The 18,691-nt window shown below is 42.6% G+C and overlaps 1 protein-coding gene across 1 annotated transcript in view; it reads right to left on the reverse strand.

Annotated features, from left to right (window-relative positions):
* Positions 1-6,110: 6,110 nt before the first annotated feature.
* The window catches only part of HIF1A (hypoxia inducible factor 1 subunit alpha), a 47,917-nt gene continuing 35,336 nt past the window's right edge, over positions 6,111-18,691 (reverse strand). Inside the window, exons 14-15 of the mRNA XM_083622221.1 lie at positions 9,438-9,564; positions 6,111-7,982 (exon numbers count right to left, since the gene is read on the reverse strand). Coding sequence (XP_083478347.1) covers positions 7,831-7,982; positions 9,438-9,564 — 279 coding nt within the window. The 3' untranslated portion in view covers positions 6,111-7,830. The remainder of the gene's footprint in view (positions 7,983-9,437; positions 9,565-18,691) is intronic.

Here is an 18,691-nt window from a genome sequence, read left to right on the forward strand (position 1 = left end):
GCGACTACAGCCAATCAGAGCCACGGTTTAGCTGCTCGCTCCGCCCCTTCACTGAACTCCCACCTCTTTCTGCTTGACTCTTTAGTTGAGTCTGGAGCTCCTTAGCCCCGCCTCTGGGCGATGGTTTAAAAGGGTGTTTTGGGAGCCGGGCAGTAGCAGCTGCAAATAAGGTTGCTTCGTGTTTTTTTGCAAAAGAGCAGCCTCTATAACTAGCCTAATGAGCTTTTGGTGTTTTATCAACCTGTGTGTTTTTATTTCTTTGTTTCGCAAAATTTGCATGCCGCTTGACTGCAGAGAAAACATCAACGCGGTTTTACAAAAAATAAAATAAAAACCACAATAGAATAGACTTAAAACAAATCAAAAACTCACGCAAACTTTCTAAACGTCTGGGTTTTAAAGTACAGTTGTAAATTCTTCTTGATTTCCTTGGTTTTTTGCTTTTTGTAAACCGCTTTGTAAACCATCTCATTTATTTAGGCTGCAGTCCTAACCTCACTTACCTTTGAATTTACTACCCCACTGAATTCAACTGGACTTACTTGTGAGTTAACATGGTTAGGATTGCAGTCTGAGTATATTTTTCTCTCCCACGAAAAAGCTACCGAACTGAACATTGGATCTGCATGCAAACATGTTAAACCCACACTTAATCCCCTGCTAAAACGAAATCAATAGATGTCTGTCGAGCACACCGAGTAAAAAAGCTGCTTTTCTGTATAAAGGACTACCATGGGAAATGTGATTTGATGACACTGTAATCCTGTGCTGGTTTCCTTGCAAGTAAGCCTCACTGTGTTGAATGGGATACAGACATGTATGCATAGAATGGCAGTCGTGCAGAGCTTACTTCTAACAGGGCTCTTCTGAGACATAAGATAGTGCCATTAGCCAGCAGTCCTGAACACTAGGAAGTAAAATCCATTGATCACACACTCATGGGGGTGGGGAGCAGGGCAATACATGTAGGATTGCTCTACACTTGCTCTACACTTAGTTATTTGATAGTGCAATCCTGTGTTTAAAGTAAATCCTGCTAAATCCTTGAATGACCAAAGCTCACAATTCAAAAAAGAACTCCTGCAAAACAAACACAAACTTTTGTCTAAAATGTATAACCTGTTATTAGAATGGGAAACAAAAGACGAGCTAGTTAAAGCCTCAATGATGCACTGGGCAGTAGATATAGGACACAACATAGATTTCAGCCTCTGGGAGAAACCTTGGAAAAGCGACTTGAAATTTACAGCATGTTATTCTTTGAAAGAGAACTATTTGAAAATGATTCATAGATGGTATTTAACTCTGAGTAGGCTTGCTAATATTCACAAGACATAATCAGATAAGTGCTGGAAGTGTAAAGATGTAGAGGGAACATTCTTTCACATGTGGTAGACATGTAAAAAGGAAAAAAAAAGTATTGGGAAATTATTTATAATGAACTGAACAAAATGTTTTAAATTACTCCCCCCCACCAGCACCCCCAGTCTGGATAACCCAGACTGAAATTCCCGGGTGTCAGAAAAGGTTATTTATGTCTGCAATAACTGCAGCCTGCATATTGTTAGTCCAAAAATGGAAAGTCAGTGAGGTCCCAACTAAAGATTGCATATTGACAGAATATGCACACCTTGCAGATTTAACATAAAGAATAAGAGAGCAAGAAGAACATACGTTTAAAGAAGATTGGAAAATGTTTATTGAGTATATGGAAAATAACTGTACAGCTGAAAATGCTGGCAGCATTAAGATAAATTCAACAGAGCAAATAATTTTTGATGGATGTAATAGTGGAAAACCGATTGGAATAGTTATTGTAAAATATGCAGGGATGTAAGATATGCAAAATGAACCATAGAAAAAGAAGAAGGAAAGTCACTGGATATCTTAAAGTATGTAAAATGTTTATTTGAAATTGTAAAACAGAAAATTTAATAAAAAATACATTAAAAAGAGAAGTGACTCCTATTGAATTCAACAGTGAACATAGGAAGCTGCCTTAGACAGGGTCAATCTGCTCAGTATAATCTGCTCTGGTCTATCTACTCAATATTTTCTGGCACTGACTGGCAGCAGCTCCCTAGTGTTTCATAAAGGGGGGGGGTTGAATCTGGGGCCCATCCATCTTTATTAATCACAATGAATCAGCAGGATTATGTGTCTGCAAAAAAATAAAAAAAGACTATTACTCATTAAGGCTACATTAGTTAGACACACAGTTTCCAGTTCGTGAGAATTGACACAGCCCTTTCTGTCCCTCCCCTCCCTCATCCATGTGTAATAATTATTTGGGTCGATTCTGTAATAAACTAGCTAACACATTTTCCCCTCCATAAACAGGAACGGGAGCTGGTCTCTAGGGGCAAAGGGACAGTGGCCCAACAATAACAGCCACTTGATTTCACTCACCTCTTCCTGCATTTTACATAATCTCTCTTTGCTTGCTCCCATGTAAAGTGTGCCGGGGGGGGGGGGGGAAATGACACCCCCCTGTCATCATCCTCTGTCTGGCTCTGTCTAGCAGATTGTCTCAACAACAGTTGTTTTAAATGACTTTCTTTTGCTCCCCAAGTGCTCAGAAAAATCCTCAGTGTTTGGAAACTAGGAAGCTAAATAAAAAAATTGACGTCAGGGAGTACCTTTAATGTGGTTAGCAAGTATATTTTGCAAAATTACAAAGAACACGCCTTTTTCATATATTTTTTTAAAAAAACCTAAAACTAAAATAAGTTCCAACTATTCTGATTATTTCTACTTTTAGTTAAGTATTTTTATTCATTTACTTGATTTAGGAGGGGCAGCTGCCCCCCTCGCTATGCCCAGGGCTGCGTTCAGTGATGGGGACGCATCCTGACTGAGCGCCCTGAGGGAGGGTCATCAAGCGGTGACTCCGCATCCCCCTCTCTGCCATCCCATCGCATGCAGGCGGAGTCCAACATGCCAAAACACACGTAGGAGGGCAGTCAAGCAAGGAACCCTCTTCGCTGATGCAGGGAGGGGAGCGGCGGGAGACGCCCGCGGCTCTGTCTCGGGTGCTGGACCGCACGTATAGGGGGCGTGGTCCGGCTGACCCGATTGGCTGGAGCGGCCGCGACGTTTGACTCATTTGCATCCGCCTCCTGCATCCTCTCTCAGCTCTGAGCTGGAGCCGATGCAGCAGGGCACACACCAGGGCGGCCAGCAAGGATGGGGAGCGGCTATCTGGGGAGCGTCTCCCTCCTCGTACGCCTCCTTCTTAAGGGATTGTTTTGTATGGTCGACCTGGTGCGTAGGAGGCGAGGGGATTTTTTAAAAAAGTGCTCTTAAGAGAACCGGTTCTCTCTCTCGCCATCCCGGGTAAGTATAATACTGGGTTATCAGAGATCGGTTTTAGTGGCCTAGTTGAGTGCACTTAGGTCGGGTTGCCATGCGCTTGAGACACGTTTATTTGCTTTGAATGGCCGTCATAATGTCCTCTTTGCCGCTCTTCAAAATATGGCAACTCTAGATGTACTTTTTAATAGTTGCATAGAATAGATGGAATTTGGGCGGGTAAAACGTTTTGGCTCAGAATATTGCTTTAAAGGGGGCTAGACCTGTTCTCTGAGAACTTGTCTAGTGGTTAATAGCCATGAGGAACCTCCACAGCTGGTGATAGTGTACCTCTGAATACTGGTTTTCCAGAATCATCAAAGCGGGGTGTTGCCTTCATATGGGCTTTCAAGCTATTAAAAGCAGAGAATAGTAAGTCCCATTCTTCTTTGCATCTGTTTAGGGAAATGGTTTGGCGACAGGCCACCCAATCCACACAGATGGAGGGCTGCCTTATCATTGCCAAGAATGTAAAACTATTTGGAACTGCCATAAATAGCTGACTTGTAGAGATAAGTTAACTTGCAGCCTTAGTCAATATGAAGTGCAAGTTTGCTCTCATTTCTGCTACTGAACTTCTCTAATGGATGGACAATAGTATATTTGGGAAGGGAAGTAATGAAAGAACAGAAGAAACTGATTAAAACATACAAAAAAAATTGTGAGCAGGCAGATTGCGGTGTCTTAATGAACAATGTTACATTTTACAATGTATTAAATATGAGATAGTATGTTGTGTTTTATAAAAATTGTAAAGGGATGAGACCTGGTCAGCACAGCAAAGTACATAAATTTTCTTTTAAGTTGCCAGTTACTTGAAACTAATTAAGGTAGCTATTCTGGATGCAAAGAATTAGCCTAACGTCAGCAAGACATCATACAATATAGCATAAATTTTATTTGTGTGTAGGAATTCACTTTAAAATGTCAGTTATAAGCAGACTTAAGCTAAGATAGCATAGTTAATATCAGAGTTGAACACAAGCATGTGACACTTGTTTCTTGAAACTGAATCAGGGCTCTGATGTGCAAAGAAAGGTATCCCCAATTCTAAGGGACACTTCCTGTACTCCTAGGTTATGTTTGACATGTGGGACATTTGTGTGAAGATGTCCAAAACTGGCTACATTGACAGGTATGGTGGAGAAACCAACAGACCACTGAACTAGTTTGCTTGGAGCATAGCATTCCCTTATATTATGAATATACTGAAATTCAATAGCACAAAATGTGGTTTTCTTCTTTTCTTAAAAAAATAATCACCAAGTGACCAGGATAGCTCCTTGCCTTTTCTTCCGACGAGAAAAATCAGAATACAGTGGTACCTCGGGTTACATACACTTCAGGTTACAGACTCCGCTAACCGAGAAATAGTGCTTCAGGTTAAGAACTTTGCTTCAGGATAAGAGCAGAAATTGTGCACTGGCAGCGTGGCGGCAGCAGAAGGCCCCATTAGCTTAAGTGGTGCTTCAGGTTAAGAACAGACCTCCAAACGAATTAAGTACGTAACCCGAGGCACCACTGTATATTGTGCAAAGTTTAGAGGCTGCAGAATTTGGATTGCTTATGTGCAGACTAAGCATGTGCATGTTCAGTATTAAAATACTGGCTACTACTAGAGCTAACATCCCTCATGTTAGTCATTGTGTGGAACAGCTACAAAGTTGAAGACTTCCGTTTGGCAACTGTAATACTGCCTCAGCAGCATGGAGCATGCACAAACCCAGCAATCTCTTCCCACTATTTTGGAATATGCTGTTTTCTTCCATGATTTCTCAGTCCACCAATGAGGTATGTACGTTCCAGGTGACTTGTGATTCTAGAATTCCATAGCTTTTGGCACACTTCCAGTTTGTTCCAGTGATTTCACAGTAGAGTGGGCTGAAACACAAATGTGTTCAGATGATAGAAGACGCACTGCACGTAAAAGCTTCACCTGCATTATTGCTTGCTAGCTGAAACCTTCTTGGTGTGGTATTTGGGTGCTCTCGGTATAGAATCCCAGGACCCAGGTTGGATGAAAAATATTGGGGTGGTTGTTTTTTTAAATGCTGTGTGTATAGGAGAGCATCCTGAGCAAATATCTCAACATATGCCATGAAGCAGGCACTGCAAAAGAAAGGAAAGAAGCGTTCCCACTGGGAAACAGGAATGTTTGCGCAGATGAATGTCTGGAAGAGCGTGATATTGAATTCTACCCAATGTGTCTTGTGTCTTCGTGGTTTCAGTGCAGTCTACAGCATTGGCCAGCAGGTAAATTAGGAACCACTGGTAGATCTATGTGATTTTCAGTAGCCTGGCAAAGATAGCAACAATATTTCCTCCTCACCCTCATCAGTTTAACTGGGGTAAACAGAGAACTTTGCAGTTAACTATGAGTGACGTTTGGGTTAAACAAGTGTGGGAGGTTGTTTCAGTTCTGTTCCAATACTAGAACCTCTTAAGCTCTTGATGTCCAGAAATTGTCCTGTCTGATCAAAGCTGCAACCTCATAGCAACCTTACTGAAAACAATGGCGCTTGCTTCTGAATAGACATATACATGTGCAGATATCCTTCTGCCAGACCCAAGCTTCATGAATTCCGGAAGCTTAAAGGCATCCAATCCTATATCACTGCTCTATACTTTCAGCAACTTTACGGTGGCAGAGTAAATTTGACATGTGAACTAAAGGCACTTGCAAGACCACTTCCAATGAAAAGAATTATAGACACTAGAAATTAACTGTCATCTGCAGATATATACACTTCAGTTGCAGGCCTGGTCCACATATAGTTTATTGATGTAATAAAACAATACAGTTAGTGTTAGATCCAACCACGTAAGAGGGGGGGAAAAGAAATGGAGGAGGGATAATTATACAGCACAAAGAAGGAAACGAAGATGTTTTGTGACATATTACCTAAATAAAAAGGTTCCTAAAGTATATTCAGCATTACTGAAATCTATGGTTAACAAAAATAAAACAAATGGATGTTAATAGCAACAAGGTGCATTAAAAACCAAAACATCAATTATTACCAAGCAACTGAATGATGAAACTAGGCAACTCTGCTAACAAGGCAGGGATGCTTTACGATTTGCTTGAAAGATCACCTCTACCAAACAGGGTCATTGGAACATTAAAATTCAATTATTAGGTACACAATATTAGCATGAACTTTCAGAGCTATAGGCAGGGTGGGGGCTGTTCTCCCTGCAGAGGTGGCAAAGCGACTACTTTAAAAACATTGTTTTTCAATTAAAAGATAATTCATCCACATACGTAACGTAAGAAGATCCCTACTGCAGTAGACCAAAGGTCCGGCCAGATGCATCGAGGAAGCCCAGAAATAGGGCGTGAAAACAACAACAGCCCTCCCCTGCAAACTGGCATTCAGAGGTCCACGGCCCCCCCCAAACACAGATTACACTCCACTATTCTGGCAGGCAGCCACCAATAGGCCTATCTTCCATGGGTAATCTTTTAAAAAGCCATATAAGCCAATGGCTGCCACCACATTGTCGCAGTGAATTAATGCATTGCGTGAAGAAATGCCTTCTGTCCTGAAACAATCTTCACTGGGAAAGCCAGAGTTTAAATATTGCAAAAAGGAGCGGGGAATCTCCTATCTGCTTGCTCCACGACTAATCATAATTTTATAACCCTCTCCCTGGTCATCTCTTATGCAACTTAAAAATGCCCCAAATGTTGCTAGCCCCTCCAGATCGAACTCTCTTTCCCCCCGCCCCCCGAACCATACACGGACATTAAAACACAGCATTTAAGAACCCTCTTTTTCGAGTACAACATGACAAAAAAATAGAATTACTCCAAAATTTCTACATGATTTCACAGGCAGTAAACATAAACAAGTGGAAGAGAAAAGAAATAAAAAAAATGTTTTCTTTAAAAACTAGCTTTATAAATGCAGTATATATTGCATGAGGAACTGCTGGCATTTCATTTTTATTTTCTTAAGAAAATAGATTGTGCGATTGTGGCTACAAATGCACCGCTGCAAAGAAATGTTTCTCTTCTTTAAAAAAAGTAAAGTAAAAATTTATCTGAACATCAGAGCACACAATGCCTTCAACCACGTGAGAGAAGGCTTAGACAGTTTCACCGCGGTGGTGATTCACTTGATAGAAATATTTTCAGTGACAAAAACGCTTGATCCAAAATAAAAAATAAATACTTTTTAAAAAGGTGCCTACTTCAAAGCTGCCATTGCAAGTGTGTTCTAAACATACTGGACTTTTGATTGTTTATGTACCAAAAAAATGCACCATTAGCCAAGTTACTGTTGTTACATAAAGAACATTGTTGTTTTTAAAAGACTGTCCAAAGTAGAAAGGGGATCAGAACCAAACTAACTGAATTAGTGCAGTATTTGTAGCCAGGCTTCTAAAATCAGATATAGAAAATATAAATAGACTGCTTTTAGGTGGTGGGTCACCAGTGTCCAAGAAAACAGAACAGTTGCGTGTGGGGAAAGCTCAGTTGACTTGATCCAGGGCTTTGAGCAACTCTTCACCCTGTAGCAAGTTGCGGTTGCCTTGTATGGGTGCGTTTACTTCACAGTCATAGCTGGTTAGTTGCGGGAGTCCCTTCTCGTCAATGGACTGCCCTAGAAGTTTACTTGCTATATCTGCAAGGGAAAAGGAAGCATGTGTTAACTTGCACAAAACACATACATTATTCAGGGTTAACAGTGGTTTGGCAAATCCGAAAGAATACAAGTTGCGCGAGGTCTGCTAGACTGCCCTGTGTGCATGCTGCAGTTTTCTGATGGGGGGGAGAGCACTGAATGTGGGACCAGGACTCCTATTACCAAACACACAAAGAAAACAAGTTTCTAGCCATTATGGCTATAAAAATATATCCCAGAAAAAGGGTGTGGGCAGTGCCTCCCGAAATTGCAGTCTTTCCTGAGAAAAGACTGATGGCTGAGTAAGACCTCAAATAGTCAGGGTCATGGGACCCACCCCTCTCCTAAAAAGATGCACATTTTACATAGATTGCAGAACCCAGCTATTCTAGGCCCAGAATCTGGCTGCAAGACTTAATTATTTTTAGGCAAAACACACCGGTGGGGAGTAGCTGCTTAGTCCTCCTCTCTCCTCCACAAACTATTTCTTCCATCTGACTCCAAATACCCACGTTCAGCCCATCCGCCCTCTCCTCACCGCCCTCCATCTCCAGGTAGACACAAAACTAAGGCCCTCGTGTAACCGTTACACCAATAAGGGCTTGTTCTCTCACCCTGCTCCTTTTATGTTAGGAACACAGGAAGCTGTATTGTATGGAGTCAGGCCATTGGTCCATTGCTTAGGATTGTCTACACCAGGGGTCGGCAACGTGCGGCCCATGGGCCGGATGTGGACCACGAAGACCGTTTTACTGGCCCACGAGCCGCCCCCAAACCGAGCCACCTGCTCGGCAAGTCCCCTGCACATTGCACTAAACCAGTGCAGTGTGACGACTTGCTGTGTGGCGCCGGAAATGACACCTGTGCATGCGCAGATACCAGAAATTGCATCTGCGCATGTCCAAATGCTGGAAATCGCTTCTGCGCAGGTGCAATTTCTGGCGTCTGGGCATGCACAGAAGCAATTTCCGGCACTGCGGACATGTGCAGACATGATTTCCGGCATCGCGCTGCGCCAGTCCGCCCATGGACGATCTCTGTGGGAGTGATCCAGCACATGGCCGGTAAACCTTGCCGACCCCTGGTCTACAGAGACCAGCAGAGTCTCTCCCAGCCCCACCTGGAGATGCCAGGGATGGAACATGAAACCTTCTGCATGCAATGTGGATGCTCAGCCACTGACATGCATTCTTTCTGTTGCTTCAGGTTTTGTCCAAATGTGTAGGGGGAAAATACAGAAGCCACGGTTCTTTCCTTCAAGGAGCAGATAAATTCTGTCCCTCCCAGACAAGGCTCTGGATCCTAATGTTAATGGAAACTCCTTTTTTGGCTTCCCCATTCATTTCAGTATTATTAATTATTATTTTTTTGGGGGGTGTCACACATCTCTGGGTTAACAATGGGAGGAAAAGAGAGAACACCTGACTTGGTCTTGCTCCATAAGCAGCCACTGACCTGATGGTAATAAAATGACCGTCTTCTCCGACACCTCATTCTGCCCATTAGATTTACATCCTTTTACGCGTTTCCAAGCCAGGGACACATTTCCCCCAGGACTACTTGACTGCGTCAGTAATGTGCCCTTAAAAAATGAACACACAAACACACAGAGAAAAGTCCAATTAATATAACCACAGAGATATACCATACAGACATACTACTGAGTTAACCAGCTACTGTGTAAAAATTGTCCTTTTTAAAAAAAACAGTATTTTGCAGGAAAAAATCTGAATATAAAAGTTTAGGAACAATAAACTGTGCAAAGGGACATCCTGTTTATTTTGATGAGGCTTCAACAGGGGCAGGTGAAGGCCGCCACACATACACACAACCTTGGAATAGTTGCTGCCAGATACACCACCTATAAAATTTCAGCCTGGTCTTTGACCGTTGTTTATCTCTGAGGCTCATGGCTACAATTCTATGCACAATGACTTAGGACTCTCTCCCATGTGAAATGCATAGGATCAGGCGGCATACCCCAAACAAGACTTTTGGGCTAATGGTGTGAACAAAAAGTTCAAAAATGATAATTCCCTGGAATGTTGTAAAATGTTTGCCTTCAGCTATTCACTTGCACCCGCCTGTCTTCCCCACTTTAAAAATGAGATTAAATGGACTCCTTGGCCCAAGATTTTGTGCAGACTTGCTGGTAAATCGTAAGGGTTTGATGCTAGAATTTCTGAACTGTAGTAACTAAGGTGTGGGTTTGTCTTTATAAATTCTGGTCACCCTAAGTGTATGGTTCAAGTGGCACAGCAAGCAAGTGTACCAGGCTACAAACATCAGCTCCAGGTAATGGACCAATGGGGAATGGAGAGGAGATAGTGCAAGCCCACAAAACCTTGTTCTGCCAAATCTGTTCCAGGGTCTTGAGGCAAGAGAACTCATGTTAAAAAGGAACGCCTTTGGTTCAGTGGTGGTGAATAGGATTGTTTTTAAATGTTCAAACAACTGTGCCATCACCTGATATGAAGGGCAGAACCATGACCACATGGCTACAACTTGATTTAAGTTACCACTGCAGAAAATTTAAGCTTTTTTTAAAAAAGCAACAACCTCATGGTTTTTTTTAATAGGGAGGGACTGTATATTTAAAAACTTACAATGCCCACTGCTTGGAAAAGCAAGCCATCTTGTTCCATTTTCCGTTTCCTCTGAATATTATGCAGAGCTATTAACTTTGGATTAATTTCTTCATTTGCTGCCGCAGTTGATCTACTGAAAATAACAAGTTCAGAAGGTTAATTCCCACTCCCCTCCAGACAAATGTCCTGTGTTAAAACCAACTGCATGTGTGTCATGGCTTTAAAAGGAAAAAAAGTAAGTTCCACAATGCTTTCTTGCTTGTAAAAATGTGAGTTCCAAGGGGGTTGGATTCACAGAACACTGATGTGTGTGGTACAACACAAAGAAGAGTATTGAATAGCTACATACAGCTAGGATCACATGGAGAGAAAATACAGTGTTCAGAGAGACCTGAAGACCATATTTCAGAGAGTAAGGACAGCCTTTAGGATATGCTCAAAGGTTTGGGGCAGGGTATGTGTGCATGACCAGCAGTGGTCAGTCAACAACAGGATGGGGTACGAGGTCAACTGCACCTCAGTAAGACTGAAGCAACTTCCGAGACAGACTGATGCCAAGGAAGTGGTGCAATCAAAGGTTTGCACGTTCCCCCATGTAGAATATTTCCAATGCATATGAAATAATCAGGACATTGGGGGTGGAGGGGAGAAATAGTCTGGCAATGAAGACATCATACAAAGTTCCTGCTTTTCTGTTTTGGCTCTAACTTGCAACCAGTTTCAGGGTTCCTGTGTAGAAGTTTGGCACCTATGGAAGAGTCATTGAAACTTTGTCCAGGGTAGCATTACCAGCAGCAATAAGTGCTGCCAGGAAGAGGAGCACAGTCTTTTTCAAGCAAACCATACAAGTGCAAGTTTTAGTCATGATCAAAACTATCCAGGCAAAGACTGATAACCTGAAGCCTAAACCTGGAATTGTGTTATAGGACAGTATTTGGCTGAAACCTAAATCTTCTTGGTAGAAGAATCAATAGGTATCAAGTCAACTGTGATAAAAGTACACAACTCCCTGCAGCAATACAGGAACCTTTTTTGCCCAGTGTGGGACTTCAACCCTGAAATTAAGAGTGTCCTGCTCTACCGACTGAGCTATGTGACTGGTTTTAAGATCAAGTGGGCAACATATATTTTTTAAAAAAACAAACAAACTACCTTTTACCCAGCGTGACTGTTAACAAGTTTGGCACTCCTGGACTCGGCTTCTCTTTCTGCTCTGTCGTGCCTTTTCCTTCTCTGACTGGAGACGCCGTTCGACTGAGATTCTCGGCATAGGGTGATGCTGGGGCACTGTTGGCTTCTATGACGATGTGAACAGGAGCTATCAGTGTCGTCGATTCATCCTCATGTTTGACCGTCGCAGGTAGTATCTTGTCTGCGGCAGGCTGAAATCCCGTGACGGTGCCCACTTTGGAAGGAGGGCTTGCCGAATTGCTCTCCAGCGGAGAAAGCTGGTCAAAGGAACGCAGCTGGAAGTCATCGTCCATGGGTATGTAGGGCGCTAACATTTCCAGGTCTAAATCAGTTTCCTGAAATGTCAGCACAAGAAAGTGTAATTGCATCTTTTGACAGGGAAGTCAAGACTGCAGTGATGGTCGATCCAGCTTTAGGGCTCCCATCTACCAAAAATTGCTGCTTTCCAAACCTCCTGTCATTTCCAAATGTGGGAGCCCCATTTAAATGAACGGACACAGTGAGCAACACGGCTATGTACACAATTCTTGTGTTTTATCCCTCATCCCAGGTTGAACTGAGCATTCCAGCTTCCAGGTCACACAAGTTCTATCAAAAACATTGCCGGTTAACACTCACACTATTAGTAAACATCTATAAAACTGAATGTGGCCACAACGGAGGCCTAAAAAGTGAGTGTTTCCTCCAACGTGCTTACCTGCATAGAATATGGGTTTTTAGACTCTGGGTCTATTGCAAATAGCTTTTCCACCAGCTCCAACTTGAACTCGCTGTCAATCTCGCTGTCCACATTGAAGCAATAGTCATTAGGAGGACTACTGGGCTGTAAAGACAATCCACACCTCTATTCAACAAACTGTGCATTTCCCTCACCCAATTTTAAAAGTGGTCTATGTTCAAAGATTTCCCCACAATGCAAAGCATCAGAGCTTCAGTAATCAGGATGCTGCAGGATTCCAGGACCACACAGCCCGTGGCTGTTGCAGCTCACACATATTTAATGTCATAAATATATCCCTGAATTCAAGGGACACCCCCCCTCACCCTCACTAAAAATCACCTTTCTAAAATCTCCTCCTCAATCTAGTAATCCTTTCCTTTGCTCATCAGTAAAGAAGGGTTGCAAGTTGTCAGATGGCAGAATTCTGTACAGCTCAAAAGGCTTGGCTTAAGCCGCCATCTGTTATGAGTCAAATGAAGCAGGAGGAGCTGTTCTGCAAGGTTCAATCCTCAGCATTTCAAGGTAGGGCTGAATAAGAGACCTGTCTGAAATCCTGGGAATGCAGCTACCGGTCAAGAGTAGACAATACTGATCTACATGGACCAACATAAATCAGCTTTCTATGTTCCTAAAGGAGCTTGATTTGTCTAGCTCTCCTGTTGCATTATTTCGTGTTGGATCACGCTATGCTGACTGGATTGTTTTAAGCTGATAGTGAAATGTATGCTGCCCCAAGTTTCTTGGAAGAAGGGTGGGATACAAAGCTGACAAATTTGACATTGAAAATAGATATTTTATTTACAGGTCGGGCAACAGAGATTCAGTTAAAAATTACAGATCTGCAGCAGATTATCAGATGACTAACCTCAGGTGGGCTTTGGCTGGGGCTTCCATCAGAAGGAGTATCTGGTTTTTCTTGCATCCGACGGATGGAGAAAGCAAGATCCAAGGGCTCTGTGCTGGGCTCCAGCTTGGACACCACCTCTCTATTGAGTGCTGGGTCCGCATTGCTACGGAGTGGCTTTGTAGCTTCGGAAGCAGGCAGAGGGGAAATAGCCAAATTTATACTCTGCAATTTCTCACTGGATGAGGGGAGCATTACATCGTTATACAAGGGAACGTCATCAAACTGCTGATCATCAGACTCTACAAAAATTAAAGAAAAGTCATCACCCTAAGTGTTGCGTCGCACCTTAAAGGGCCTCATTAAAAATCCAGCACATATTACACTTGCGACACCCTGAGGGCATCCGGCAAAACATGTCACTTGCTTTTAATGTACTTCATAGGCAACTCTGCCCGTCAGAAGGCTGCCTGAATTAAACACCCACCCACCATCATTGCTGAAATCCAGCGCTATTATGGTGTCTCCAGCTGCAGGAGCAAGGTAGGTTAACGCATCTGGCTCCTTCTTAAGCTTCTCATAGAGGCTGTTGCTGTCTTCCAGTTCAGTCTTGTCCAGTATTTTGATCATCCCCATCTCAGGGGAATCCACTGGTTTCAACATGCACTCGGTTTGCTGGAGTGAAAAAATCAAATCGCCCTGAACAATGCCACTGCAGAAGAGAAGAGGAGGAATGTTAGAGAGCACCTGGTAGCCTTTGCTTCCCTAAGTTTATCACATTAGTGGCTTCCAACACTTTCTATCTCTTTCCTGCCGCAGGACCCCTGCTCGTTGCAGAGTATTTTACGGTGTTAACTCAGTCCATATGGTGAACTGACCACACCTACCTATGGAACACATCAAACACTTCCCCCTATTGCAGGGAAAGATTGTTAGTAGCGGGCAAGCTGCTTTTCCAGGAAACTGATCTCCTGCTACTCTTCTTCTCATTGAGGAACCCAGAACAATACTCTAAAACCACTGCAACACTTACTTGGGAATTAGCCTGAACTCAGTGGTTAGCAAACTCGTAAGACTGGGTTGGACATGTTCATTAGTAGCCTGGCAAGAGGCTTTCCGGATTAGTGCAATATGAGAACAAATCTGAAGGATGCAGACAAAATAGAGATTAGTATGCAAAGTGTAACATCTCAGGCCACATTAATTTATCCAAGGTATGTTCTCTTGATGAAAGCCATAACACTGTAGTCATCTACACAGTTGATAAGCTGTTTCTCCCTATATATTTTGTTTTATATATTTAAGCATTATAAGATAGGAAGATATTTGTAGTCTACAACCTTTAAGGTAGAACATAGAGTTCTATAGAACCTTTTTAAAAAACAAAAACAATTTTCTACTTGTTTGGAAAAGCCCTAATGAAGAGGCAAATATGGTGTGACAGATATCTGGTTCTGTTAATGAATACAGATGCATCCTTCTATAGATTGTTCTTTTACTGCACTATATACTAAGAGCATGTGCTCAATTGTGCTTCATTTACCCTTCCCTACCCCCAACACATGCACGCGATACATATGCACATGGGTGTTAACATACACAATGGTGTAAGGCATTAGAAGGTACTGGTGGGTCCATTCAACGTTCCATCTCTGAATGCTGCACGGTACTTGAGTTCCAGAGAATGATTAAATTGCAAAGCAGACAGATCGTGCAGGTGGCATGTGCACACATTTAACCCAGGCATGTTCCCTGCAATGGCAGTTCTGCTATTTGTATTAATAGAGTTAATATGCCCTGTGGGAGTCTGCATGACAGACTGGACTGCACACAAGCAGATTAGGATGCATTTACAGATACAGGTGTCTACTGTTGTTTTTCATTTTTAATATATATGCAGCACAATTCAGGCACAATCCAAGCTATAAAAATGTATGTACGTTGGGTGAATATCGTGTGTGTGTGTGTGTGTGTGTGTGTGTGTGTGTGTGTGTACACGCTTTAACTGCCCCCAGTACAGAATGAGGCAATCCATAGGAATAAAGAAGCTATGGTACAACTCAAGATGTTACAATTTTTTAGTTAGCCTTGTTAGCAATTTCCTTGGGCATCTCTGACAGCATAATATGAAAATGGGCAAGCACACATACAAACTGGGTTATATGAATTATGCATTCACACGGCAGGTTTTCATAGCTTCCCTTAAAATGGAAGGAGATATGTTTTGCTAGCAAAGGCAACAGTATTGCATGAGAGAGAGGGGGGGGAGGGAGGGAGGGAGGGAGGGAGGGAGAGTAAATACCATGAACTACATAGATGATAGGTAGGTAGGTAGATAGATAAATAGCCAGGCTGTTTAGGCATACTGATGTCACTAGACTGATCTTTGGCATCGAAAGACACCCACCCCTAAATACCCACAGGTAACACAGAAAGCTCACCTCAAGACATAATTCACACACACTATACACTGTGGCTGAGAATTCTTATTGTTGTATATGACGGTTGCTTGAGTCTCGACCCAAACATAGCCCCCATGTTTAGCAAGCATTCTGTACTGCCCGGTGGTCACCTGTCCTTTAGCGAACACTGGAAGCAGAAAGACACATATTATTTACATTGTTAGGCAATGTCTAAAATGGTTAACAGTGAAACAATCCATAGCCTTTAGAATGTTGCTGGCACTATGGCGCATGATAGCTGGAAGTAAGCAACAGAGAGTGTACTTCAGCCTGCAACTATCTCATTTCTTAAACCACACCCCCCCTCACTTACTGTCATGATGTGTTTTGGTCAGATGATCAGAGTCCAGGGCATGATAATATTCATATATGGAGCGACCCAGGAGCTCATCGGGGTTGTATCCCATCAGTTCCGTAATCCTTGAAACAAAAGGGGGAAAGGATGTTAATTCAGTAATATTTCTACATATTGCAGGGCAGATAAAACTTTATTTAAGGTCAGGTATTTCATTTTTTAATAAGGGCAGGTGACTTCAAGGAAAACCACAGCCAGTCTGCGAGCTACTGAAACAAACACAAACTACTTGCTTAGCTACATTAGCAAATAAGTGGCTTGTGGCTTTTTGAAACAGCCATATGAATTAATGTGACTTCCCATATTAAATTAGGACTCAGCTAGACTGGTAAAGAAAATATGATTTATATGTGTTGTATGTGCGATATAACATTGTGCCAACAGATGGCGACGTGGAGTCCTGTTTTTCTCTACCTGTTTTCCCTCTTTAAATTTACAATGCTTTAAACCAGGGGTAGGCAACCTAAGGCCCGGGGGCCGGATGTGGCCCAATCGCCTTCTAAATCCAGCCTGCGGACAGTCCGGGAATCAGTGTGTTTTTACCTGAGTAGAATGTGTCCTTTTATTTAAAATGCATCTCTGGGTTATTTGTGAGGCCTGCTGGGTGTTTTTACATGATTAGAATGCATGCTTTTATTTAAAATGCATCTCTGGGTTATTTGTGGGGCATAGGAATTCATTTATTTATTTATTTTCAAAATATAGTCCAGCCCCACCACGTGGTCTGAGGGACGGTGGAAAGGCCCATGGCTGAAAAAGGTAGCTGACCCCTGCTTTAAACCGAAACGCTTCTTTGATGTGTCTAGATCCAGCCTGTGTGTTCCCTGTAAATAACTCATTTTTCAAAAAATGGGGAAATCGCTTCCCTAATCTAATCAAGACACTGATAACAAAGGCCCTCCAAGATTCTCATCATGCCCTTTTCAGGCTGTATCCAGCTAAATTGTTGCTTGTGCAAAATGACTTCTGCAAGTGCAACAGAACTTCCCTGCCCTCTGCTCCCCCTACCCAAATAATATGGTGAGGGTGGGGAGTGTCCCTTCAACCTTCCAGAGCAAATTTTGGGGCAAGTGACACATGGAGAAGCAATCTTCCACTGAAGTCATTCCGCAAATGCAATGATACAGCCAAAACATAGGTATCGCTCCCTACATTTTGCTTTTTATCATAGCAGATATATGCCTCCGTATCACAACTAGCAGTAATTTAACACAGAAGGCAGCTGCTTCAGGTCTCTGAATTCAAGTACAACATTTAAGTCCAATTCATGCCACCAATTTCAGCTTGCCACAAGTTCCAATAATAACTGCCATCGCCATGCATCATATTCTGACTCTTAGTGAGTGTTTTGTTTCTTTGAGTTTTAGGTAAGATGCATCCAGGGCATAAAATCATGGGATGAAAATGTTTTACATAAAGGTGTAACAGAAACTACATAAAATGCCCTTGGTGTTCACGGTGAGAATCACTTCTGCTCCAAGTTAAATGTTTAGAAGTGCCATGTTTTAGTTACTGGCTAGCATAACGTATTCAATTCTTTTGGCCACTGGGTGGCAATGTAGTGCGTTCTTGCCTCAGTAAGTTTTTTAAAAAACCACCACCTTGATTTTGGTTACAATCTTATGAAAAGCGTAAGCATAACTTAAAATGGAACATACATCACGTAATTTATCTGGAAAGCATTTTGCATCATCAGTTTTCAGTTTCTGGAGTTGCAAAACTTAAGGGTGCACCCAAGGACCTACCTGTTTAACTCTTGCCAAAAAAAGTGTCAAGGAAACAGACAAGGCTAGTGACAACACGCAGATCCACCTACCACCATTCACACGAAAAGCCAGGCACCACTTACTTTCACTCAGAGCTTTTACCTTTCATCACAGTATGAAAATTTCATGTCAAGGCAGTGGCGGCTGAGGAACGTCTTGCTGTCCAAGGGGACTTCAATATTTGATGGATGGGGGATGGGTTCACAGATTAACACCAAACACGTCATGGGGGGCTTTTTATATCCACACACTGTCTGGTTGTTGCAATTGTCATAGACGCGAATGTGCCCTGTGCAATGAAGTACCTGGGTGTTGGGGTGAAAAGGAGAGCTTGGTTACCATATAGCAAAACAACAACAAACCTGTGATTACGTGAAACATACTCAATAAACACACAAGACGTAACCGGCTGTACTTTTGAATAAATAAGTGATACAATGAATAGTACATTGTACATTGGCTCCCAGTACGTTTCCGAGCACAATTCAAAGTGTTGGTGCTGACCTTTAAAGCCCTAAACGGCCTCGGTCCAGTATACCTGAAGGAGCGTCTCCACCCCCATCATTCTGCCTGGACGCTGAGGTCCAGCACCGAGGGCCTTCTGGCGGTTCCCTCATTGCGAGAAGCAAAGCTACAGGGAACCAGGCAGAGGGCCTTCTCGGTAGTGGCGCCCGCCCTGTGAAACACCCTTCCAGCAGATGTCAAAGCGATAAACAACTACCTGACATTCAGAAGACATCTTAAGGTAGCCCTGTTCAGGGAAGTTTTTAACGTGTGATATT

This window comes from Podarcis filfolensis, assembly GCF_964270895.1.
Source record: "Podarcis filfolensis genome assembly, chromosome: 1".
In the NCBI taxonomy this organism is placed as follows: Eukaryota; Metazoa; Chordata; class Lepidosauria; order Squamata; family Lacertidae; genus Podarcis; species Podarcis filfolensis.